The sequence below is a fragment of the Mytilus californianus genome, unplaced genomic scaffold (genome assembly GCF_021869535.1).
Source record: "Mytilus californianus isolate M0D057914Y unplaced genomic scaffold, xbMytCali1.0.p SCAF_1, whole genome shotgun sequence".
Taxonomy (NCBI): domain Eukaryota; kingdom Metazoa; phylum Mollusca; class Bivalvia; order Mytilida; family Mytilidae; genus Mytilus; species Mytilus californianus.
This window is the reverse complement of record NW_026262581.1, coordinates 101439686-101467526: the sequence shown is the minus strand read 5'-3', so window position 1 is coordinate 101467526 and position 27841 is coordinate 101439686. Positions and strand designations below refer to the sequence as shown.

The window sequence follows — 27841 nt, the reverse complement described above, 5'->3', positions numbered from 1 at the left end:
GTTTAGGACTTTAAATATTTTGTCCTTGGGCATTACTGAAGATATATTAATTGTCGAAATGCACATCTAGTGCAATAAAATTGATACCTTTAATGAAAATTAACATGTCTTGAGCAATATAACAAATGACACTAATGAAGCATTAACGCGCGACGACCAGGATGATGACAAAGTGATGACAAGGCAGCTTATGATGACCCAAATGTGCCATGCAAGCTAAAAATAAATTAAGTTTAACTTACAGCTTAAAAATGATCACACCACATATTCCATATTCGCAAATAAAATAATCAATAGTTTTATGACTTTTGGAAAATGAAAGTTCAGTTTCGCTTTCTTTTGATTTATTTTACGATAAAATTAGTGCATGAAGTAAATTAGAACTTTATGATAAAACTACTTAACATATAGTTAAAATGATAACAAATAATAATACCTCCATTCTCAGCTTATGACAATTAACAACCTTTTCCTTAACTATTTCGTCAGATCTATTTTCAGTTCGTGTAGAAAATTTAAATATATATAGATAGATAAGAACTATCTTTGTTCAAGATTATAATTTGAAATAAATATATTAACCTAATATTGAGATGTTGGGATGATTGCCAATAAGACAACAATCCATGAGAGTCAAAATAATGTGGTTGTAAGTACCATGTTCTGAATAATTTGAATATTTACTTACAAAAATGATGCCTTTTTACTTCAGACCTGCATATTTGTCTCATCATCAGTTTTGACTTCTGTAGCATTTGTTAAAACGATAAGCATATTTTTTTATTTTTAACAAAACTTACGTATAAAAAGATAAAGTAACTAAATTATTGTTATTTCGTACTGGAAAAAACCCGTAAAATTAAGTTGCTGTATTTTTCCAGCTGACTTGGTTTTTTTTATAGACTTCCTTATTTGCTTAATATCCACATCGTAATGTCCCCTACAACCTTATTACATGCTCAATAAGGTATGAAACTGGCAAATAATATACTTTTAGGTCATGTATCTAAAAGCATGTACTAATGTTACTGTCAACTGTTCCCTCCTGTAGAATACAACAAACCTTCCCAATATTTGTTGTTAAGTTTAATCATTATACTACAATCTCAGTCTTCACTTTTGAATCCACAAGCCCAAAGCTTAATTTTACGAAAATTTTAGTTGAATTCTGTTGGCTTGTAGAGAAGAATTTTACAAGACCGAAAGCAATATTACAAGCCTGGGTTTATGGACTTGTGGTTAAGCGTATAGACTGCAATCTGAGCTCATTTGTAATCATAAATATGGACAACAATGTTACCAAGTATCATCTATTCAAAGATTATTAACAGACCGGCAAACAGGGGATTCCTATATACACAGTCATTGGACAAAAATGAGTTCCCAGTAAAAGACCTATTGTATCTATTTTATAAAAATCGGTCATAAAGTTACTGGGTAATATTTTTTTTTGAAAAATATCGATTTTAGTTGAAATGATAGGACATTTCTTGCGTGGGAACTCACTTTTTTCCTATGCCAGGAAATACAGCAACTGGACGTCATAGGTCAAACGTTGACGTCATTTGATTTATGACGTCACGCCAGGTATGCGATACGGATTTAGCTATGCGATACGGGGTATGCGATACGGGTTGAGCTATGCGATATGGGGTATGCGATACAGGGTAGGTGATACAGGCTGGAAAAAAGAACCTTTTAGTTTAGATATACAAAATTGCTGCATTTTGTACTAAATATATGATAAATTGATATATCTTTTACATTCGAAATAAGGACGTCCTTGTCAATTTTCAGATTTTTTACTTTTTCAAATCCCTATAAAATTAAGTAATGTCTATTTTTATACACAAAGTTTTTAGCAAGATTGGTCTGTTTAGTTCATGCTTAATTAACCACTTTGATCAGAGGCCTTTAAATTAGATTCAAATACCGCTAATTGAAAACATCCCACCCTTAACATAAAAGAATAAATAAAACAGTTATATATCCTGTTGTAATTATTCTGCGAATGTCTTGTAAATGTTTTTTGTTCATCAGAGCACATATTTGGTCTTTCATTTACGATACTATAAGCCGTGAAGGAGGTAGGATCAATTTCTATTGAATCAATTCATTGTTAAATAAAACCTTTCAGTTATTTCAAACACCACCCTAACACAGCTTCAAGAGTGTACTTACAGTTCTCATGTCATTAGACATCTAATTTAACATGTAATCAAGTGAAAATACCTAATTATGACCAAAATCTTCAATTTTGAACGATTCGTGGAAATTTGAGAATAGACCTTTATAAAAAAAAGAAAACGTAAAGAAAATACCGAGCAAGTTCCCAAAAACAAACTTTCGTCTTTCGGAAACTTATTTATTCGTTTGGTCCTGTGTCTGTCTATGCAAAATTGTACAAAAACATGTTAAATTTGTTTTATTTCAAATCAAACGTCTTCAACAGCATTGCATAGCACTGAAAAACTGCAATATTTTAAAAAAAAAATGTGCATGACACCGAATAACGCTATGCATATAAAGTTCTTGAAAATTTGTGTATTTATGTTATTTCAAATTCTACTAGAAGGTTTAATCGACTTTCCTATTTTGACTTTGTGAAAAGGGGACATGAAGACAAGTTTTAAGTAAATTTAACAGAGACTACCAATGATTGCCATCAATAAAAAAATATTTAAACAAAACACACAAAGAAAACGAAGGACAAGGTTTTTGACATGGAACAGATACATTAGCATGTGAAGGAGTTAAAGTGAGTTTTGAATCGTTCTCTGTTTTTTTTATCTCGACCAGTTAAATAATAAAAGTACAATAAAAAAGATTGGAAAAGACAGTTAGCCTTATAACATCGATAAAACCGATGACAAATAAGTGAAACATTACTAATTTTTAGCTCACGTTTACTGAAAGCAGGCTCACAGTGTGTTTCTGTTTACATATAATGTATGCATGAGGCCAACTGTTCGATTACTAAATTTGACGTCATCAATGTTTATGGTCACGGCATTTATTGAAACCAATATTTATATGCCATGCACATGTTTGTTTGGGTTCCCGAAACTGTCGCGGCCTATGTAGACCAAATTTCGTAGAATTTACAGTAAAACACATGGACAGTACAGATACGTTAACACAAGATAACCACTATTTGAACAATGACAACAATGAAATAAAAGAATGCATTTTTTTATGAGGGACCAAAACGTATTCTCTACTGCTATCATGATGCTTGTTTTAAAATACTGTTGATAAACCAAAAAATCTTTCAAAGCACTTTTTACAAGGTTTGTATATCTTTTCTCAGTGTTGAGTTAAAATCATCTGTGCATGTGAAAAGTCAGTAAGATTAAAAAATGCAAGATAATCAGAAGAAAAAACACTTAGATTTGCTTACCCTTCCGGAGCACGTGAGATGTTTCCCGGTGTTTGGTGTGGTTCGTGCTGCTCAGTCTCTAGTTTTCTATGTTGTGTTTTATGTACTTGTCTTTTTGTCTTTTTGTCGTTTTTCGATATTTTAATGCCATGGCATTTTGTTCTCGACTTATGAATTGAACAAACTCTAAGGTATACTCTAAAAATAAGTCTATGTACTGGTTTGTTTTGGGGGATTCTCATCAAAAGATCATAATATGGAAATAGTCCTGACTTATTGAAGGCTCTTTCAAATGAAAGTGATTGGTTATACTTATGAGTTTAGATTCCCATGACGGGTGACCCATTCAAAGCAGGAGACGCTTACCTTGTCGAAGCAACCGGTCTCGTCCGTTGGAGTTCATTCAATTCCCTGCGTTTTGGTATCTTGATTTGTTTATTTAAAATGAATTTACTAGTTTTGAACATCGGTTTACTACTGTTGTTTTTTACTTCCTCCCTTTTGTATGACAGTCACTTTAGTTCCAACTATGTATCGTCCTGAACATGCATAATATTTAACCATTGGACGTTGCTAAACAATAATCATTCAATATAATTACGTATAATGAAGACAATGTTTCAGACTGAAAACAGGATAACTGGAAATACCACCTGTTTGATTTCTTAAAGAACACACATACTTTATTATCACTTATTTTCTCATGAATAACCGTTTTAATTTTGTTGTTTTCTAATATGCCATATAAACAAAGTATACAAAAAAAAGTCAAATAAACAACCAAAGTTTCAGTTCGCTGTATTAAATGTAAAAGATCCTCAACTACAACTAGAAATCTGGTATCTGTATTGCTGAGCAACGTATTAGTCCTAATCCAATCTATAGTGCTAGTTGTATTAGTATCATTTTAACAGTTTAATAGTTTCTTCATTCTGGTACTGTTCTAACTTCACCTCCGGTATATAGGAGTGGTATGTATATAATTTTCTTCTGAGTAATATAATCATGCTAATTACATTGAACACAAGTGACAGAGTAATAACTACAGAGACCACAATGGTTCCGACAACTGAGGACGCAGACACCTTTGATTCTGTTGAAAGTCCTATAATTATATATAAAGAAATATTAAATTTTAGTAAAAAAAACAAATGCAAAGGAAGATTACACTGAATTCAGACAGTCATTTGTAAATATCGTTCATAAGGTATTTACAATATGAAACTAGGTCAGTTCACGCCCAACTTTTCAATTTTTATGTCTTTTTTCTCATAAATTTGTTGACTAGTCAAAACAAAATGTCAAATATCCCTCATATGACTTTTATTGCAAAGAGGTTGTATCTTCAAGTGTTCTTATTATACGACTAACAATTTTTACACGATTATGTTTTGCATTTCCCTTCTTGCTGCCATTTTTCACTTTTAGCTGTCGCTTATTGTATAGATCTTTATACAATACACGTTTCCAAAAAAACGGAATACTGTTTATATATTTCAAACAAAAAAATTACGAAATTCTGTTAATAAACAAGGTACTTAAAATACATATTTTTTTATACCTTTTTCTGCGGCATCTCCTAATAATGTTTTTACTGCAGATACCATTATTTGAGGCTTGATAGTTTGATTGTTGTTCGAGTCGCCACAAAAATGCATGTCATCAGCTGGTTTGGGCATGTCAGATCTTTCACCTTCTTGCAAAATCAAAGCCATCCCATCTATGTTATGTAGCTCTATGTGACAGTGCATGTACCAATAACCTAGAAAGGAGGTTTAAGACTTAACAATTGGTTTCTTCAGCGATGGAGGAACAAAAAGAACTTTATGTACACTTGATGAAAATATTTCATATGTGGCAATTTAATTGGTATATAGAAAGTAATCACATTAAAGTTCACACAGATGGGGAAATCAACAGTGAGTTGCTCACCCAATTTTGTCAATATATATAAAACCAGGTTTAACCCACCATTTTCTTCGGAAATGCCTATACCAAATCAGGAATATGGCAGTTGTTTAATAGAAAGTAATCACATTAAAGTGAACAAGGATGAGGAAATCAACTGGTTTTTTTTCCCAAATGTTAAAACAAATGATGACCGTCAAATATCTAAAAAGGATGTCAGTGGGTTGCTCATTTAATTTTGTCAATATATACGGAACTATAAACAAATGTCATACAATTGGGAGGTTTAACCCATATTTTGTTTTCTGAAAATGCTTGTACTAAGTCAGAAATAAGGCAGTTGTTTTTCACTTGTTCTGCAGGTTAATAGCGTTTGATTTTGTCAGTTTTTATGGACGACTTTCCCTTTTTTAATTTGCCTTGGAGTTCGGTATTTTTGTTATACCTTTTTTCATATGAACAACACTGATACACGCCATTAAAAAAATACCTTCTTTTCAAATTAATTCTTTATTCAGCAGAAACATATTTGAAGTCCTTCTTAACTTAAAAGTGTCGGAATATCTACCTGGATTATCAGCAAGAATGCGGACTACAGCATATGATCCCCATGGCAAAACCAATGTATCTTTGATAGCAGGATTTTTGGTGTTCATACCTGGAACATTCCCATTAGCCCATGATGGATCCGCCCATTGAGCTCTGTCACAATTTTTAGATTCACAAATTATATCCTGGTTCATTTCCGTCATGTTACCAGTTATGGGATCATATTTCGGAAATCCGATTTTCATTACATGGAATCGATGTCCATGGATATGAATTGGATGTGGTCTGCCAAAACCTTTTGTTTCTGAAAACGAAGAAAACATATTGTGCATTATCTATGTATTTTCTTTTTGGACACTCGATTACACTTTTGTATATTGTGTGAACCAATAAAAAGTCTTCAAAAAAATCTGTTATTAACACCAATTCCCCTAAATGACAAAAACATTAAAGTTTTAGCAAAAGATAATTACTGACAAGGTTTCTGTCTAGGGCAGACACTTTTAACACTAGTCGACTCGGAATCTGAATGCGTCTGTGTGCGTTGACGTATCTTCCTGTGGACTGTTATCTTGTGATATAACATGATAACAATAGTTCTGGCTCTTCACGTCGGTCTAGTACAAATATGGGTTCGTTTTCATTTCACACATTTCTCTTCATTATATGCATGTACTATTTGCAACTGGATGTTCTGAACTTATTCCCCATCCAAAGTTGATATACCGAAATTAAGTCTGATTTCACATTGGCTCCCGTTTTAATGCAACTATTGATTGACGATAACTAACTTGTTCTACATAAATCACTCTCAAAGAATGAAAAATTCCTTAGTTATAGGAAGTAATGTTTACTTGGTTTTATGCATTTAGAAATTCGGCCAGGGCTCATCTATATTATAAGATCATGATAAGTCAGTTGCCGTTAAGGAATTTTTGGCTTTGAAAATCTCTTTTAATCATTTTATCATCTATATCTAAACTTAATATGATACAAATCACCCATCAGACAAACACGCATACATACCAACATTTACTAAAACAAACTGTATTACATTTCCTAATTTTAACTCCAATATGTGATTACATTGGGATGCAAATGTGGTGATTTCTTTTGGACAAGCAGTCTCTGGTACAAAATCAGCCTCGTGCAACTGAAAAAATAAACAAACCTACATTTTGAAAATGGTAATCTTCCAATAAGTATTTTCTTTCTTATTCTTGTATCATTGTTTTAGTCTTTCCAACTTCCTCATTCAGAGCACCCCTGTTGTTCGTGTCTCTTATTAATATTTAGTTTTTTTCTGGACTATTCTTTGTTATACCCCCGCTTTAAAAAAGTGGGGGTATACTGTTTTACCTCTGTCTGTCCGTCAGTCCGTCCATCCGTATCATGAATATTTTTCGTCGCATCTTTCTCAAGAACTACATTACAAGGATTTCTGAAATTTGGTTTCAGGGTTTATATAAGTCAGCTATTCCGTGTGATGCGCTTTCAGATTCATCACTCAACAACTTCCTGTTTGCCTTATACTTTTAGCGGGCGGGGGTATCATTAGTGAGCAGTAGCTCACAGATTCACTTGTTTTACCATGTGTTGTCTGTTCTTTTGAGTTGATTACCGACTTTGCATTTGGAAATCCATTTATCTGTCTTGTATCGTGTCTACTTTTAAATACTTCCCCATTGATGTATTGAGTGGTTCTTATCCTAGGTACACATGTCATATTTGAAATTGGCCATCGTGAACAAGCAAACAAACTAATGTACAATGATGATTTGATTTTACACTGTTTACCATTGGTGGAGATGTTGGTAAAATCATCCGAAAGTTGTTGATCGTAGATACTACCATGCTTGGGTTGTCCTCTGGTACTGTATGATAAAAGATAATTTCAAGTAGAATACATTCAATAAAACAAAGAGGACAATTTAAATCAATAATTGGAATTTTAATGTGTTGAAACTATCAGCAATATTGTCACACACTACATGTGTTCGGTTTACATAAGATTCTATGAAATTTTCATACATACCGTAGGTAATAGGTTGAATCGTAGATTTTCTTTTCGTGCATTTGGATTTCAGGATATGGTCTTTCATTTAATTTTGAACAAAATATTAATATTTCATTTTTAGTTATTAACATGTTGTACAAGTTTGTGATCAATGTGATTATCTATATACTTCATACAACGATTTAGACAATTATGCCAGCAGTGAACATCAGTATTTATATGAAATTATGTTTAAATATATTTATGTTTTTTTTTTATAAATTCGTGTACTTACACGAGTAATGAAAACTAAGAAAGAATTCCTGCATATCGTTTGCACTAGACATGACTGGTACTGGATTGGTTTCTAGTTCATGTTCTTTTGATTTAAGTTTGGAAACAGGAATACAAGATGTATAATCATCTGCAGGAAAGGTTCTGGAGTGAAGTTATTGAAAGCATACTTTATAATTATATTACCAGAAAAATCAATACGAAATTGCTTTGAAACATTCTATACACATAACAACAGAGTTTGTAGAACTGTCTGCCCATCAATTATAATCAAAATTAAGAAGGAACAAAGGGAAAGAACATTATTAATGATTTTCAAACTTAAAAAATTTTGGTAGGTGGACGAAATAAAAATTGGAAAAGCTAACCCAGCTAGAATATATCCGTGGTAATCTATGACAATGATATAGCATAACAGTCAACTAAATCATGATGACTTTCTTAAAACTTTCGAAGAGATGATTTCAAATTTACTATTTAGAACCGTCAGGATTTGATTGATTGTGTTTGCCTGCGCGGAAGCTATGATACAAGGATTCAGTTGATGTCTCTTTTCGAACTTTTTACGAACGTCAATACGACAATTTTTGTTCGAGATCATCATAGATAAGATCTATTTTGTCATTGCTCATTTACAATGTATTACGTAACACCGAATGTGGCTTATCATCTGCGGATCCTGAGTTCACCTCGGGTTTCAATTTTCTGTGTAATGTTTTGAACAAGGATTTGTTTGGTGAAATCTCACTATACAAATCCTTGTTTTGAATGATATTTGTTTTTCGTCTTTTTACTTTAATCAAGTAGTTGGCAGTCATTTTTAGACCTTTGTTTTGGTTGACTTTTATCATTAACACGATTTGAACATACAAACTATCATACGCTTTATTGAAAACGTAAATCTTTCACGATTGAATGTGCACAGATGGAAAAAGTCGCCAAGACTTTGGAATATTGGGATTTTTTCTAGATTTCCATGAATGTGATTACTGTTGCATTTGCATGTGTCAGACATCTTTTTTTTCTCTTCCATACCAGTCTTATGTTTTAAGAACAATATCAACATAAAGCCATATGGATTTGATGTAGATATGCATACATATCTATGAATCGGTACTATATTGAAGAAATATTACTTTTTGTTTAATAAAAAGGATGAAATACCCGAATATACAGTTTACAACTCGGCATGGCTTTCTTTTTGTGCAAACTTTCCCTGAGCTAACAGGATCTTCCTTTGGTGCGCCATCGTATCTTAGTATTCCATATCCTACTACCATTGGTATGGGATTCTGGAGAGCAAGTAGACTAGTTAGAAATGTCATATATTATCTGAATGTGAGATTTCTTTAAATTTTAATTTCTTTTAAATATTGTTTTAATATGTTTGAATATTTCTTCTTATTTCATGAGAAAACAAACACATTTTTAATATTATAATGATTTATATGTTCTGACGACAAATGAGTCTGTTGACGTATTGCTAAGAGAGGAGAAACATGTCAAAAACAGTTAAAAGCTTAAATTTTTTTTATAGTTAATGTGACAGTGTATTTAATGCAAGACAGAGAAATTGATTTTTAACTTTTTAATACCCCTGCAATATCCTGACGTGCCAAATCTTCAAGTCTAATCCAGTAGTTCCCAACTGATGCATTGCTTAGGACTTCGACATCATATCTTTCACCAGAATGTATTATTACAAAGTCTGTCTCCTCAGGTTCAATATCAGCTCCATCAACAGCAAGGACCTTCATCTTGTGCTGCATCATAAAACATAAAATTGTCTTTAAGCAATTGTTGATTACTATTTTTCTGAAACGTAAATTAAAATGTTACAGGGTAATGACCGTTATAGCAAGGTCAATTTGTTTTATTATATATTATATTATACATCTAGGAGTATTGCATCAAATTTTTAAATCTACTTAACCGAATGAAAAGTACTGGAGGGTATGCACAAGACAAAAACAAACTTGTCATTTGGTCTCTTGTGGAGAGTTGTCTCATTGGCAATCATACCACATCTTCTTATTTTTATATTTAGCAATTTTAGAAATTAATATGTGTAAACACCTAAAAGATGGTGTATATATAGATATAAGTAAATAAGCAAACAATTTTTGAAAAAAATCTTTCATTTCTTTTTTTAGATTTCCCCGTAATAATCTAAGAACTTTTAAAATATTTGAACCAATGGTTTGAAAGCAAAGCATAAACATTTAAAGCAACCCAAAATATAGAATAAGTCTTAAAATTGTTATAAAAGAACTATTCAAAGTTACCAGGCTTGTGATTGTGTACGCCAGACGCGCGTTTCGTCTACAAAAGAATCATCATTGACGCTCGAATAAAAAAAGGTTAAAATACAAAATAAAAATACGAAGTTGAAGAGCATTAAAGAACCAAAAATTCGAAAGGTTTAAATTTGTCAAATACAGCTAGGTTAATCTATTCCTGGGGTAGAAAACGGGGACATTGTACGGATCTGAAATGTTGTTCCTGTACTCACATTATCAATAGAAATACGATAAGTACTTATTGACTGTATACCAATCATTCTAAACAGGTATTTATGTCTACTTGTAACAACAAACGTCTCCAAGGGTAGATAGTTAGCATTACCATTTGTTGCAGGTTCGTGGAATCTCCCTGAAAAATTTGAAAGAGGATTACACATTTTTAGGGGGGGTGGGGGGTGGGGGTGGCTAGGATGAAAAATTTTGTCCTGCATTTTTTTTAAGTTGTAATCTCTGTCCTGCCTTTTTTTATTAGTTCATCCCGACTTTTTTTTACATAAATTGTTAAATTGTCATCCTGCCTTTTTTTTTACTCAAAACCCCTGTCCTGCCTTTTTTTTTACTCAAAACCCCTGTCCTGCCTTTTTTTCAAAATTCATCTAGCCCCCCCCCCCTCCCCCCCCCCCCCCCATAAAAATCAAATGGTAGCTCCCTAATGTGAAAAAACAAAAAACAAATATCAGAATATTTAATACAACTGTTTTACCACAAAACTCTACTTGAAAGATACATATTTAGTTTTTCTTAATAAAGTTTCCAAATGTACCTTTTGCATTAATCAACGGAGTCTGTATACCCTTCTGTCCAATAACTGAACCGTCATATGTCTTTTTTATACCAGCACACAATTCACCATTGGCGGTATGTATGTACCTGTTACATTCAAAATAAAAACCATTCCGCTTTTATTGTCGTATTTCCCTGTATGTAAGTCCTATAGAATAAGCCTTTGTAGTTCTATGTCGTTTGCATTCAAAGCTCTTCATCGGATATATCTTTTTTCCTTTCAATCCTGAAGCACGATTTCGTTGTTAATTCGTGGTTCAGCATTGAAAGTAAAAAAAACAAATATCCGATATAAAACATTGAAAGCAAACGACATGGACCTACGAAGGCTTATTTTATAGATCTACCCTGTATGTTTGTTTTGTTTATATTTGTTTGTCACGGTCTTTCCAATTTGTAAGTGGAATTAACTTTTGTTATTGTATTGATAATAAGTTTTGTTATTCTAATACCACTTTTTTCGCTTAATTTTCGTTTCGTAAGATATCAAAAAGATATTTCTGTTACATTATATTGGACAGATAAGTACGCTTTTGACTTGACCCGCTAGGACCTCACCCTTTTCCTACACAGAGTTATCTAGTACAAAACGTTTTCTAGTTGTAACATCTTTAAACGTTAAAAATGTCGACAGCGTGTTTTTACTTTTAATTTATTTTTACATCCTTTGAATTTGTGGTTAATTTTGACCGAAACGAACCGGTGTCATCTTAAAAGAATCCGTCCAATATCGAAAGCGGTATGTTTGTATAACTCATGCTCCGTAAGTTGTAAAGACCTAGGTTCTTTTAATTGGAAATGTTTGGTCCAAAACGTATAAATTGATTAACTGCAATGTTCTTTATCTTATACATTTGCTTGTTATCGTATGTATTCTGAAACTATACTGAAAATTGAAGTACATATAGTGTAAACATTTTCGGTCATGTAGATGCATATATGATTCTTTTGATTCGAAATAAACTCGTCATAGATACGAAACGATCCTTTGACTTATTTGGAGTAATCGTCACTTAATTAATTATATCTTCGAAATGTTACCGTATAAATCAATTAGGTGGTTTTCATAGTTCTTATAACGGGAGATAATGTGAACTTGAAACAGTGAAATGAAAGTGACCTTATGGAAACAATCAGGAAGCTGTTTTTTGTACTTGTGGAAACTACGAGTAGCTAATAATCTCTCATATTCAATTATTTCATAAGCAAGAACCAAACAACCACATAATTATTTTAAAATTTCAAAATTTAAAATTCTTCTGACTCACTTGTTTAAATGCCAGTTAGACAGCTTTACTTCATGTGTAAAACCTCTTTGGAACCAGTCTTGTACGAGAAAAACAAACTCTTTTTCATTCAGTTGCACAGTGTCAGTCTAAAATGTTACCACATTATATTTACTCTTATACTTCAATATGATAAATGATATATTTCCATGTTTCGGATGTATGACAATTTTCAAGAATAACAGGAAAGTAAAATGTACATAAAGAAAATAAATGTAAAAGAGTCTCTTTAATTATGAAAAGATTTTTTAGTTCTTTTCATTGACCTCAATGTATATAAAAAGTTTATCACAATATAGTTTCCTGATTTTCCTATTTTTTAATATTTTTATCCTATACCAAAGTAATATAAATGAAAATTGAGTAAAAATAGTCAACTTTCATCATGAAAGCTAGCGCTAATTTAGGATAAACGAACATAGTTATTACATGCATACTATTTAAAAATGATGATGCATGACTGCTTAAACGTCTAGCGGTGAATTAAAATGTAATATGAAAATCAACCATGCTTTGTACTAGACCGACACGCTGAGCCGGATTTTTTACTTGCTAGATCACAAGGAAATAGTTCGCAGGAAGACATGTCTCCTTACCTGGACACATTATTCTGACTCCTGGCCGCCCAGTCTTTGCTCTTACTTCTTAATGCCGCATGGTAAGCGGAGTATTAGCAAATACCAATTTTAAAGTCTTTGGTTTGACTCAGTCAGGGTTCGAACCCACGAACTGCCACACTCGAGGCGAACACGCTACCACGATACCAACGAGGCGGTTGTGATATTTAATGAGGTGATAACTTACTGGTAACTGTGGTCTTTTTAAAATTATTAAGGCACCAGCTATTCCATCTGATCTCTGTGCCCCAAGATGTGAATGGTACCAGAATGTCCCATAAGGAAGAGCTTTAAATCTAAATATAAATTAAGAAACAGTTTAATTAATTCAATTGTTATCCAAACTCGACGCGATTTAGACCTTAACAAATGGTGTGGACTCTAGTGTATCCCCCAAAAGCCTATATTAACCTTAAACTATCTATAATTTTACTTTGCTGTTGTTGTTTGGTTGCTATCTCATTGATGTTTACCGTACCTATCCTTTTTCAAATAAAATATGAAAACGTGTATCAGTATATTCTTTTTTCATACAAAATGTTAAAAAAGTAATGCTTCAATATACTTGACTTGCTAACGTGTACGTCATCTGGTCTCTATGGAGAGTTGTCTCATTGGAAATCATATATACATGTACCACATCTCCTCTTTTTAATATTTATAAGTTCAAGAATATTTATAAGTTCCAGAGCCAATATACATTTAATTCGTTGATAAGTAAAATTATGTGTTTGCCCATAATATATACACATGTATTACCTGTAAGTGAAAGTTTCTCCTGGATTGATAGGGCACTGTGTAACTCTAGCCACACCATCCATGAAAGGGGAACCTTTCTGAAGCAGACCATGCCAATGAATAGACACTCCTTCCATCAGTAATTTATTGTGAACATGCACTACAATCTAAACACAAGAAATATAAATCTTTAAAAAAATAATTATGGAGACAATTATGTTGCATGACAAAATAGTATGTTTGAGAATGGCGTCTTCGTGTTGAAGTGTTACCGTCTCGTGCCCCTACTCTTTTTTTTATATAATATACCATCCATTTTATGGTTTTTAATAATTTATTAATATCTAAATACTTTGAGTTCTTATATCTTAGAATCTATATATAGTCTAACTTAATTCTATATGATTATTTGCAGAAAGAATTGGGTGATTATTTTAGAACTATACTGAAAAAGTGTATACATTTTGGAAAATTAAAAAATATATATAAATTAATAAATATACCATTGGATCAACATTTTGTTTTCTTTTTTCGGTAAAATTGGACGTAAGTAGTGTTAACTTATGACATATATCATAGATTTAAGTCACGTTTTCAGTTTTTACATATGTATTTGACAAACCAGGTACTCGTTCTATCATGTGGTAGAATATTAGTTCCTTGTGAAAGATCTGTAAATCACTGTCATTCAGCTTGAGTTAAATGATTTTTGTTGTTGACATGACAGTCATTATAAGTCAATGAAATACAACAAAGCGGTCGCAATATCACAATGCATCGATACTTTTTTCTTAAGATATTGTTATCTAAAGCAATGGTACCAACAACATAATATGTCATTTGAACCATACAAGCGAGGCATTTACCCCAACAGTATTGTTTTGATTATTAAAGATGATTACCTGGAATTAGATTATCATAATAATATCACATTATCTAATAACACAAATGACACATACCGACAATGACAGTGCAAAAACCGAAAACGACGAAAAGACAAACATCCGTCTACAAACTTTCACATAGAAAACTAAAGACTGAGCAACACGATCTCCGGGGATTATCATTGGTGCTCCGGAAGGGTAAGCAGATCCTGCACTTATGTTTCACCAGACGTATTGCTTATATAAGTACAAGTTAGGCGATAAGTCTCATTCCGTGATGTCACATTCGAGGAAAAGAGGACGGGATTGTGGTTACGACAGTTGAAACATATGCGTGGTCATCTATGAAACAGATATTCAATAACGTTGATAAATTCTGTTTACTTAGATACTTCGTAGTATAACTAGAAATCAAGTTTTTTCTACTGTTTATATTTGAGGAGACTTAGAAATAAATGGATAGTGAAATTCGTCTTCTATATTTCCATTGAATACATTGCATCTTAGTTCCTCAATAGGAATATTATACAACACCCATTTTAGATAGGAATCTTTAAGATAGAGGTTCTTAATTATGTTATTCAGATTCTTGCGTTATCTGGAATCTAAATCAAATAATTTTCAAAGCAAACTTTTTTATAAACTTGACTAGAAAACATATTCCTCGGGAAGATTATTAAACATAATGATGCCATTTTCAAATATACTCAAATATACTGGTCTTGTAATTATCATTTTGATTTGCAAACACATATCCAAAATCTGTATAATTAAATATTGATTCTACAAATTGTTGAAGGCCGTACACTGCCCTGTAGATGTTTACACCCTTGTCGCGTCCTTTGGTCTCTGGTGAATAGTTGTTTCATTAGAAATTATACCACATCTCCATATTTTATGTTTTTTTTAATGTATGCCCACTTCACTCTAGTTATTCATTCCGGTTTTTGGAGACGCAGAACTAGTTTAAATTTAAAAAAAAATGTGTACTGGTGTTTATTATAAAGTGGAAATGTTCATTTAATGGAGAAAAAGAATTATGTTATAATAATATTACCTGTTGACCTTCGTATACGACAATTGAAGGTCCTGGAACTTGGTCGTTAATTGCAAACATAAACTTTAGGTGTCCATCGCCGGATACGAAATAGTCATCATCAGTAACTGATAACAAGACAGAACAATCGTTAAAACATTTTTTAAAAAAAGTATGAGGCTTACAGAATTGTTACGCTTTAACCTGTTATTGTAGTCCCTTGATTGGAAAGAGGTAGGACCAATTTTCGTTGTTTTGATTTAACTCACGGGGTCAAATTATAAAAGTTGTCAACCCCTGCTAGAATTTGAATATTCAAGAGTCTATTTCATATGCTTATAAAAATGTCTACAATTTTACATATCTGTTCATAAAATCTAAATGCGATATACAACACTGCATGCTGTTGTTGGGGGATAACATTGCAAAAATTACATGTTTTTGTAAAATTGTGCACTTAAAGTCATCCCTAACCAAAATTGAAATTATTCATTGTACCCGAAATACAACATAGTTTTACTTCCAACAGAATTTTGATTTTGGTTAAAAATGGTTTTTTTTAACATTTTCTTTGAATTACCAATTTTTTTTAAAAATTGCGGTTTTCTTTTTTAGCCATGGCGTTGTCAGTTTATTTTTTACTTATGAGTTTGAATGTCCCTTTGGCATCTTTCACCTCTCTTTTAAGGACTATCTTCCTGTGTTCATAATTTTGTCATAATTATGTTTGAAAACAAGCCATACTATCGTTAGAAGATCAAAGTACGCACTTTGAGCTGTGATACTGTGGATTTAAGGTGGTACATAACACTACAGGGAGATAACTCTTTAAAAATCAGCTGAACGTTTTAATCACGTTCTATTGTTAAGAAAGTATTAAGCTTCTCAATGATCAAAATTAGTGTTTGTCAAACTGCTATATATTCCATAAAATTTTTCCGATAAAGTGTGTGGTTCAGGTATTTTGAATTTTTTATATTTTTGTCAAAGGGTCAAAGTAAATATTTTGTCAAAATTTTATGAAAATTAAATGAGCCAAATTAATTTAAGTCAAGATGTTTGGTACCACCTTAAGTTAAGATTGAAATACTTTTTGACAGAGGCCTTCGTATGAAATAAATGCAAGGGACATTGGAACTACTTCCATCTTTAAAATCGTTTGATTCCAATTTCCGTGCTTACAATTAAATAATGTATGAACCTTTTTGTTTTGGGTATTTATTTGTATTGTTTGAAATGAATTAACAGAATCATAGGATACATAGATATAAGAAGATGTGGTATGAGTGCCAATGAGACAACTCTCCATCCAAGTCAAAATTTATAAAAGTAAACCATGTACATATTATTTGTAAATTGTTGTAAATTGTTGATAAAACGATACCTTCTCGAACATTTTCCAGTGATCCACAGTTAGTCCTAACATAAAGTGTGCCATTGACATTTTCTACTGGCGCTCTTGAGCCTTTTCCGTTTGGTGGGATTATTGTCATTGTTTGGAAGTATGCAACTGTCCAATGAAACTCACAAATTTCTTCATCAGGCTGACAACTTGGTTTGATGACGTTATCAAAGCAATAGATTTTGGTAAATACTATACAGATGATTTTCAATCTCATTATTTGATAACCAGTCATTTTTCAACGCCCCTTAAATAATGAAAAAAAAAAACAACAAAAATCATGCATTCAGAGGTAAAAGGAATGGCTCACATTCTTAATAAAATACTTTTTTGTATCTGATGAATGTCTGATTTTTTAAAATGCATATCAGGACGAGAACATGTAAAAAAAACTCTTTATATATACCAGACTTATAATTTTGTACGCCAGACGCGCGTTCCGTCTTCAAAAGACAAATGGTGTAAAGATTATAAAGTTATTCATAAACTGCTTTGACTTATTAAAAATTTTTCAGTAAAAAGCGTATGTGAAAAACAATTTGTTATCAAGTTATTAGGAATGTTATCAATTTACAGAAAAGTCTGCTTTTACACTGTTTCAACCCTTTAACAATAATATCTCTTTTTGTTAAACAAGTTCTTGAAAATATTCTCTCTAATGTTGAGCAAAGGTATCTCAATATGTTTTTTCTCTTCAATACAATAAGTCATTCTTGAAAATAAGTCGTTTAATTGTTTTGCTGTCCTTTCATCTCAAAAGCTTTGTTGAAATAGCACGGTTAAAATCCCACGTAGTGACTGCATTCTTCTTTCATCAACATGTATGAGACGAAAGTAATGTGCTATTTTAGCTGATATATTAATATGAGATTTATATATAAAAAGAAAGTATTGCCTCGTTATCTCAACTTGAAAATATTTGCGAAGGCGATTATCGTATTGAATAAATAAAATATTGTGCTGATATACCCACACGCATTTAGATTGCTAGAAAAAGTAGAGATTTTGCCTTTCCTATCTTGTTTTGTCATTATCACAGATTTTCATTAATCTTGGAATTTATTTATAAAACAATAAGGAGTTAAGGTATGAGCCAATGAGACAACTATCCACCAAAGACCAAGTGACGAGGATATAAACAACAATACGACAATGTACGGCCTTCAGCAATAAACAACACACATACCGTATATAGTAAGCTATAAAAATGACAAAATGTGATACAATTCAAATGAGAAAACCAACGACCTAATTTATGCTAGAAAACTGTTACAATAAACGCAAAAACAAATATAACATACAGAAACTAACGACAACCACTGAATTACAGACTCATGATGAATGTGGTGGGGTTGACGTTTTTTTGAGTGCTCAACTCTACTTCTAAACTAGGACATAGGTGTAGCAGCACAACATAAGAACAATTGATAAAAATCAGTTGAAAAGACTATGACTGGCACTAAGCACACAGAAAAAAACCTAAAAAAAAAGGAAAAACAAAACAAAACAAACAAGGTACTAAGAATTCTCGCAACTACTGAAAGCTAGTTTAATCATATTCCAACTAATAAATAAATAGATAATATTAATCCAGATAAGATATCAATCATTACACATCCAAAGTGTTTAGTACGAAGACGTCATAAACAGTTTTGAGAAAATCATGACCTTGTGCAATACCAAAATATAAGTAACGACATGATGTAGGACCAAAAGTGTTCCGAACTGTATAACCATACATACTTTAAGTAAGTTATGTTTTAATTTAATAAAAACAAAATCAATTTTAGCACAGATGAAGGCAATATTAGTGAATCCTAATATTTTGTTTTTCTTAATAAAACAAACTTTAGCAATTAACAAAAATACAAAAAAAGGAATAAACATACCCGAGAGAAAAACACAACTCCGTCTCAAATATATTTTTTGTCTGAAAGGTGTCTTCACAAAAGATAAATCAATCATTAGTAAACTATACCCCAGTTCAAAGTAATTATGGTATTTACCTTAACATTGATGAGTTAACTGTACACTGCCGTTACTGAGCAATGGGGAGTCTTTTGCCGATTTCATTCAGACAATGAATTAAAAAATGTATGTATTTACGTTGACTGACACTTACAAATGTCATCACCAACGGAAGTTTACTTTTATAGTAAGCAAAATACAGAGGTCATAAGATCATAGTCCTTCAATAGTTAGAATATTATTAATGGTTAGGGCAATCGACAATTGTACCTGCACCTTCATAGTGACTTTTCCAGAAATTTCATTTACGTTATAGTTTCTTCTATGTGCTCTATTGGACGTTTTAATTTTTCTCATAGAGTAAATTTATTTTTCATATGATATTGTTATCATTACGTGATTTTAGAGTTCAAAATGTTCCCACCATTTAAAAAGACCCAAGAGATTTGTTTTTTGATCTGCATTTAAAAACAGTTACATATGTATCCGTGCGGTTCCTTTGAATTGAAGTTTTTTTTAACAAGTGTTGTAAGTGAACATGTACATCAAACTATATTTCTAAATACAAGAGGCAGGGTCATAAACTATCTCCAGTTTCACTCAATATTGATAAGTATGTATTGAACATCTTTACAGATGTGTATAAAAGATATTTTTGTAATTGAGGATTACTGAGAAATAGTATTGTTATCTAGTCTGAAAGAAATTCCTTTAGCTGTCGTTTGGTTACTGTGTTGTTTGGTTGCTGTCTTTTTGACATATAGCCCTGATTTCGTTTTGTTCATACATAAAACCGTCTTAAGTCAAGGTTGTCTGAGGGCGAAGATAATATCATGGTTACGAAAAAAAGACGAACAGACTATAAACTACTCAGAATACTAAAGATCGAGTAGCATGAATTCCGCAAATATCCATGGGTAATCTCAGACTCTCCGGAATTTCAGAGATTCTGGAATGGTCAATTGTTCCTGCTACATTAACCCGTCGTGTAACTTCTGTTAAAATTCATTGATGAGTTATATCCGGTGATAAGGGATAATACGGTAGAAGATTGGTAAATGTGTAACCTTACGAAATCACCAAATCCATAAAACATCGGTACATGGAAATTATTAAATCCTATAATTTTGTCAACAGCGCTGAAAACATTTTTTTTTCCAGAAAAGGGGAAGACAAGAACGTTACCGGTAAACACACATAGCATTCAGAACTGAAAACTAAAGGAAAAACTAAGAGTGATTTCAGGTGCTGATTTCGGGTGCTCCCGAATCGTAAATAGTGCCTGTCCTACTAGTGGCACAGTCATACTCCGCATGGATAGTAAAAATTAGGCGATAATCGCATTTTACATTAAATTATTGTAGCTACTACAAGTGGAACATTCAAAAGTAATATTAAAGGCTTAACATGCTACCATTTCAATTTTAAAGTGAATAATGTTTGGTTCGTTTGCTAAAATAACACTGTATACTTTGAAAATTATATTTTGAAATTGATGAAGTACCAGCAATAGTTTAACATGGAGAAAAATCTACTATTATTTTAAAAATAAAAAAGACTCGTCTCGGTGGCCTTATTGTCGTGTGATCACATTTTTGTCAAACTGTTTTGTGTACGACCACTAAGGAATCTGTTCGGATTTCTTTGAAATTGGTATTTCGTGTTTCTCAAAGCAAATCACAGTAAGGAGTAAGGGTAGACTTGTCGGCTAAGAGTCAAAACAATGGGTTTATGGTGTTACATAGGGACTGTTGTGTCGGTCTAGTATAAAGCAGGGTTCATATTTATAAACCACAAAAGCATGTAATTGAAATGAATAAGAAACAATATTTGCCGCTGGACAACAAAGATGACACCACTTTTCTATGGTGTTACTTTTGAAATGAGCAAAACAGATTTTGGAGGTTGTTTTAATTTTCACACAAGTTCTAAATTACTTAACAGTTAAATAAACCTCGACGCAATGTGAATATCACTAACATGGTGTTATCTGTTGGCTGCAATAAAATTTCCAACTATGCTTTCGATAAAATGTTTGTTGACCGCTCACAATCTTAAACTCGCTCTTTATCGGTTTATCTGTTTGAAAGCTTAGTTTCAACCTCAATCTTCAATTCGTTTGACGTATTTTTTTTTACGTCTGAAGCAATTGAAATGAATTCCGGTTTTTATACGAAATCATATATTAAAAGGTGTGATGCTTATACTGTCAGTGCTCTGACATCTGTTGTCCAGATCAAAAACAATATATGTCTAACCTGATCAAGGTCAATACTTTTATGATAAATATATGTAATTTTTGGATTTTTTATTATCAAATACAAATTGAATGTAACAAATATATAAAATATTTTATTTAAGGTAACCATGACAATAACAAAAAAACCGAAACAATGACCAAAGTAATAAATATAATAATTATGAAAGAAGTTCCAGGACGGCATTTGTAAGACTGGCATGATTAATTGATAAGAAAAATTTAAAGTTCATGACAATGAAACTGCAAAAGCAATACTTAGGTTCAGGTGTCCGTATAATATTAAAAATAATGACCTTATTATAGAGTACCCATAGATCCCCTCCCCCGATAAGAGAATTTTTTTTTTTATTATTCAAAGCAGAATGATTGCATAAATAAGAAATCAACAATTTATGAGTATTCAAGTACATGAAATAAATGCATATATCGGAATTAATCACAAGTGATAACAATTATTACAAAAATAAAACAATAATACACTGTTAAAAGTATACATATTTTGTAACGTTTTTAACATCTCTTGTTAGGAGGCGACCCTTTGATATTCTGGAGGAAGCCAGGAGGATTTTTTGCGGATTCACCATTCATTTTCATCTGTTGCTATGCATGATTATTTTTCACTTTTTTATACATTTGTTTCCTACATTTAGTGTTGCAAAATATTCCTTTTAATCCTGTCTTGGGCAACGTTATTTATTTTCAGCTCATACCAGGCCAGCATATTTATTTTAAAAATCCTCATCCCCCACCCCTACTAAAATCAAATGTTCATCCCTTTACTAAAGTTATATAAGATCAATTACTACAGGAAGTGAAATTGGAACGACATCATGGTTTTTCTTGCATAATAGGGGTTCTTATAAAGTCAACGCACTTGATTTCACTCCGTTTGGACATCATCTATTTTCATTCCGATCTGTTCTTCAAAATATTCAATAAGTAACTTCCGTAGGAATATGTTCCTTCTAACATACGGATTGATAAGGTGATTATGATGAACATGTATTCATAGAGTGTTTCAATATTAATAGGTTCAAAAATGTATAAATCCGTTATGGCATGTATTTTAATTCTTTGAAGTGAGACGTAAAAGCTGTCTAGACTCTAAATGGCATTACATTTCCGGTACTCGTACATAGAAGATAAAGATGGTGCGTATAGGAATATGTAAAAGCATAAACATGTAATTTTCTGTCAAAATTTCAGGCTGGTGCGCCTTTGAAATAGCTGTTGAAAGTAGATCTTTATTAAGTTGTATTAAACTGAACTTAATGTATTCGGCTATCAATATGGAACTTTGACACAATTAGTAAAAGTGACCATTACAGTATAATTCATGATAATACTGGTATCAATTAACATAGTAACTAGTAAAACAGATATTTTAAAAACATATAACATCTTTCGAAAAAAAATTTGAGCCTTAACATCTAATAAAACATATGTCTTTGATGTAACGAATATAAACCGTTGTTGACAATACGAAAAATGCCTACATATATTATCGATGTTAGTTAAGATTCATTCTGTGACGTAAGTCACGAAAAAGACGACGATGAAGAAGAAGGAAGAAAAGTTCACATTTGCTCACCTTATCATCTTAAACATGCTAACTAAAATGCAGAGGGTAGCGAAGAATAAGTCATATGTATCACAGATAAAACAACTTGTGATTGTCGTTTGTAGTAAACATTGAAACAAACCAGGCAATGCTTGGATAATCATCAGTTAAAGCACTATGATGAAAGCACCTTTAAATATGATCTCTCTGTAATCGAAACGTTCTCGAAACTAAGTGTCAGTTTTCTGGATGTTCGACGTCCGGCATTTCATCGTGTATTCGAACCTTATGCCCCGTTTCTGAATTAAAGAAACTAACACTATGAAACTTTTCTTTAAGTTGACTTGGTCGATTCTGAAAAATATAAGAGGCTAAAATAAATTTATATTATAATAAGTGAAATGAAAAAAAATCAAGTCTGATTTCTAAGTTTAGAGGGTAATAGACATCAAGCCTGATTTCTTAGTTTAGAGGGTAATTATCGAAAAAAAATTCCAACATTTTCAAATCTATTGTGACAATGCGTCAATTTCTTTATAGGTGTAATACCACAATTGATTTTCCCCTATTAGTCTTTGTTAAATTTGCACTTTTCAAAAAATTGTGCAGAATTTATCTTTGTTTCAAATAAAGAAATACTTGGCATGAGTAAAGTTTGATCCTGTCCAGTACTATAGAAAAAATTTCACATAACATTTCATTGCATATAAGACAATAACCATCACTGGAAGTTAACCAATCAAATTTTCCCCCTTTTTTAACCTGTGTACAAGCTTTAGTAACCATGTAACCTCAAGTTTCCAAAATATTCTATAGAAACCCCAAATAAAAAAATAATGGTGCTGTGAAATACCAGACTCAAGCTAGCGAACACTAAGACAGCGAACAATAAGATGCATCAAGCTAGCGAACAATAAGCCAGCGAACAATAAGAAAACGCGCCAACAAGATCATGCCTAAAAACCGAAGACTTGCAATAACACAAAACGTCCTTTTAATTCTAATGAAACTAATTTCCAGGAGAACGAAATGCAATTCCATTTTAACACAGACAAAGTTAATTAGTTATTCGTGTATCTAATACAACTGTTTTTTAACCGGACATCTAAAATTCCTATTAGGTAATCCTTTCTCTTTTTAGTGCTGTCTGATTAGAGATGGGTTTGTTGTTTTTATAATAATGAAACTAAACTAGTGTACATGTAACGATACAAATAAATCTTCTACTTTACATATGCGTTTGAAAAGAAAAGAAAAATAAATCATCTGATTTTGGAACGTCCAGTATTTTTTGTTAGATTTTCTTTAGAAATAAAAGCATTATACGCAGTTTTCTTCTTTTGTCAAAGAACTAGTTCATTTTTCTAATTATTCAAAAGTATGTCGTCACTCTGGTAATGTATTTACTTTATTTCGAAAGGAAGAGTGATAAGTGTAAGAGAGGCACCCAAATAGAACGAAAAAAGAATTGACATAAAGATTTTGGTCCAAAGTTGGGGTAGGGTGACCCTACCACCATCCAATTTTAATTCATAAAAAAGTCCCTACGGCAAAGCTTTTGTCCACACTAGGTACAAATGATAGGCAATTGCCTAAGGTTGCCTGGACCCAAAGACCCAGGTGGGTAAAGTTACGGAACTTTTTTAATTGAGGTCCAAAGTTGGGGTAGGGTGACCCTACCACCATCCAATTTTAATTCATAAAAAAGTCCCTACATCAAAACTTTTGTCCACACTAGGTACAAATGATAAACAATTGCCTAAGGTTGCCTGGACCCAAAGACCCAGGTGAGTTAAGTTATGGAACTTGTTTAACTGAGGTCCAAAGTTGGGGTAGGGTGACCCTACCCCACCCAATTTTAATTCATAAAAAAGTCACTACGGCAAAGCTTTTGTCCACACTAGGTACAAATGATAGGCAATTGCCTAAGGTTGCCTGGACCCAAAGACCTAGGTGGGTAAAGTTACGGACTTTTATTATTGAGGTCCAAAGTTGGGATATGGTGACCCAACCCCCTCCCTTCTTTAATTCATAAAAAATACCCTACGGCAAAGCTTTTGTCCACACTAGGTACAAATGATAGGCAATTGCCTAAGGTTCCCTGGACCTAAAGACCCAGGTGGGTAAAGTTACGGAACTTTTTTAATTGAGGTCCAAAGTTGGGGTAGGGTGACCCAACCCCCTCCCTTCTTTAATTCATAAAAAAGTCCCTGAGGCAAAGCTTTTGTCCACACTAGGTACAAATGATAGGCAATTGCCTAAGGTTCCCTGGACCCAAAGACCCAGGTGGGTAAAGTTACGGAACTTTTTTAATTGAGGTCCAAAGTTGGGGTAGGGTGACCCTACCACCACCCAATATTAATTCATAAAAAAGTCCCTACGGCAAAGCTTTTGTCAACACTAGGTACAAATGATAAGCAATTGCCTAAGGTTGCCTGGACCCAAAGACCCAGGTGGGTAAAGTTACGGAACTTTTATAATTGAGGTCCAAAGTTGGGATATGGTGACCCAACCCCCTTCCTTTCTTTAATTCATAAAAAAATACCCTACGGCAAAGCTTTTGTCCACACTAGGTACAAATGATAGGCAATTGCCTAAGGTTGCCTGGACCTAAAGACCTAGGTGGGTAAAGTTACGGACTTTTATTATTGAGGTCCAAAGTTGGGATATGGTGACCCAACTCCCTCCCTTCTTTAATTCATAAAAAATACCCTACGGCAAAGCTTTTGTCCACACTAGGTACAAATGATAGGCAATTGCCTAAGGTTGCCTGGACCTAAAGACCCAGGTGGGTAAAGTTACGGAACTTTTTTAATTGAGGTTCAAAGTTGGGGTAGGGTGACCCAACCCCCTCCCTTCTTTAATTCATAAAAAAGTCCCTACGGCAAAGCTTTTGTCAACACTAGGTACAAATGATAGGCAATTGCCTAAGGTTGCCTGGACCCAAAGACCCAGGTGGGTAAAGTTACGGAACTTTTTAGATTGAGGTCCAAAGTTGGGGTAGGGTGACCCTACCACCACCAAATTTTAATTCATAAAAAAGTCCCTACGGCAAAGCTTTTTTCCACACTAGGTACAAATGATAGGCAATTGCCTAAGGTTGCCTGGACCCAAAGACCCAGGTGGGTAAAGTTACGGAACTTTTTAGATTGAGGTCCAAAGTTGGGGTAGGGAGACCCAAACCCCACCCAATTTTAATTCATAAAAAAGTCCCTACGGCAAAGCTTTTGTCCACACTAGGTATAAATGATAGGCAATTGCCTAAGGTTCCCTGGACCCAAAGACCCAGGTGGGTAAAGTTACGGAACTTTTATAATTAAGGTCCAAAGTTGGGACATGGTGACCCAACCCCCTCCCTTCTTTAATTCATTAAAAATTTCTTACGGCAAAGCTTTTGTCCACACTAGGTACAAAAGTGTTGGTTCGAACGCCCCTAAGCGTTGGTGTGAACGTCCCATAGCGTTGGTTCGATCGCCCTTAAACGTTGGGTCGATCGCCCTTAAGCGTTAGGAGAAACGCTCCCAAGGTTCAGACGCCTTTCCCAATCGCTAGGGGTATCGACCGTATCCACTACGGCCCCCTTTTTCTTTGCAAGATTAAAGTGTCTACCACATAGGTCTTTACCAGGGCGGCATGGGTATGTGCACTGATGGCATCGAATCGTCTTGGTAGGGCATTGGGGTTGAGGAAAGCGCTCCACCTTACCATACAGACGGCCAGAGTTCCATGCGTCGAAATCACCTCCACTGCTATCGATCGGGCGGATGATTGTTACACCGCATTTCCAACAAATACTTGTCATATCGACTGAGTCCCAATCGTGCTTGCATTCAGGGGGTGGTCGTGAGGGCTTGGGAGCATTCTCAAACTCCCGATCCAAGTCCCGTTGATTCTCCAGGAAAAATTCCTGCAAGTGATCCATTTTTTTTTTTTATTTTATAACTCATAGAACTCATCTAATTTGCATCGGTATTTCCCTGCTGACTCGGGGCTTGTGAGATCGATGGTTACAAATCCATAGAGTTGGGACCAGCAATGCTTACACAGAGCGTCAAATTGTTCCTTGGTAAGATCGTTGCAGTGATCGCGCCGAATATGGTCGAGATTCTTTGCGTCCTGCTGGAAGAGGCAGAGGAAGTTTGCATTTTCTCGGATCGATTGTCGGGGTAGTTTGAAGTAGTTCTGACACAGGTAGAAACAATCGACGTTGTTGTGGCGACCGCGCACGTAGTAGTCTTCACACGTGTTCTGTTTGCTCAGCATCAAGTCGTCAAACACCATGAGGTTTTTGCGGCTGGGATCGAGTTCCCGGGGGTCTGGTACATCGCTCGCTTGCTCGAAGAAAAAAGTGTCGATACCACTCGGGTGTCGTGGTGGTGGTAAGGCGTCAACCACATCGATCAACGAGTAGGGTGACTTGATCTTGCACTGTAGGAGGTCTCGAATATCTTCCTTAGGGAAGCTTTTCCCAGCGCTTGCTGCAACAGCTGGTAGAAGACGTACAATCGATCGTAGTCGAGCCATCCATCGCGCAGGAGTAGGTTGTTCAACAGCGTTGTTTTACCACAGTCCGACTTCCCAATGATCAACCCTCTGATCGACTGCTGCGGAAGGAGGTAGTGATTGCTCCTCTTGGGGGCTTTGGCACTGTAGGAAATGTCTTCGACGTTCATTTATTTAAATAAAATAACGATGATCTTCTGCGTAAAATGTCGTAGGAAGACGGACACAGTTAACCCTGGCGAAACAATTACCAGCAACGGGCGACGGAGGAAGTTTGGCAACTGCAAGGTGTGCGGTGCCAAGAAGTCTCAGTTTGTTGCTACAACCGGTGCAGGGTTCAAGAACAAGCCAATCAACCGATTACCCATGGAAAT

At 33.6% G+C, this 27841-nt stretch overlaps 2 protein-coding genes across 2 annotated transcripts in view; both read right to left on the bottom strand.

The window, feature by feature from the left end:
- Positions 1–4161: 4161 nt before the first annotated feature.
- Positions 4162–17653, bottom strand: LOC127727959 (uncharacterized). The gene is made up of 15 exons (XM_052235098.1): positions 17158–17653; positions 15795–15901; positions 13875–14020; positions 13303–13411; positions 12481–12587; positions 11193–11299; positions 10639–10778; positions 9722–9889; positions 9291–9418; positions 8128–8270; positions 7634–7710; positions 6863–6989; positions 5856–6140; positions 4941–5141; positions 4162–4484 (listed from the first exon to the last, which is right to left on the bottom strand). Exons 1-15 carry the CDS (start codon positions 17408–17410, stop codon positions 4282–4284), a joined length of 2301 nt encoding a protein of 766 aa, XP_052091058.1. The 5' UTR covers positions 17411–17653; the 3' UTR covers positions 4162–4281.
- A 3827-nt stretch (positions 17654–21480) lies between these two features.
- Positions 21481–27841, bottom strand: part of LOC127727980 (plexin domain-containing protein 1-like) — a 30965-nt gene continuing 24604 nt past the window's right edge. The window contains exon 14 of the mRNA XM_052235129.1: positions 21481–23318. Within this exon, the coding sequence (XP_052091089.1) occupies positions 23202–23318 (117 nt within the window). The 3' untranslated portion in view covers positions 21481–23201. The remainder of the gene's footprint in view (positions 23319–27841) is intronic.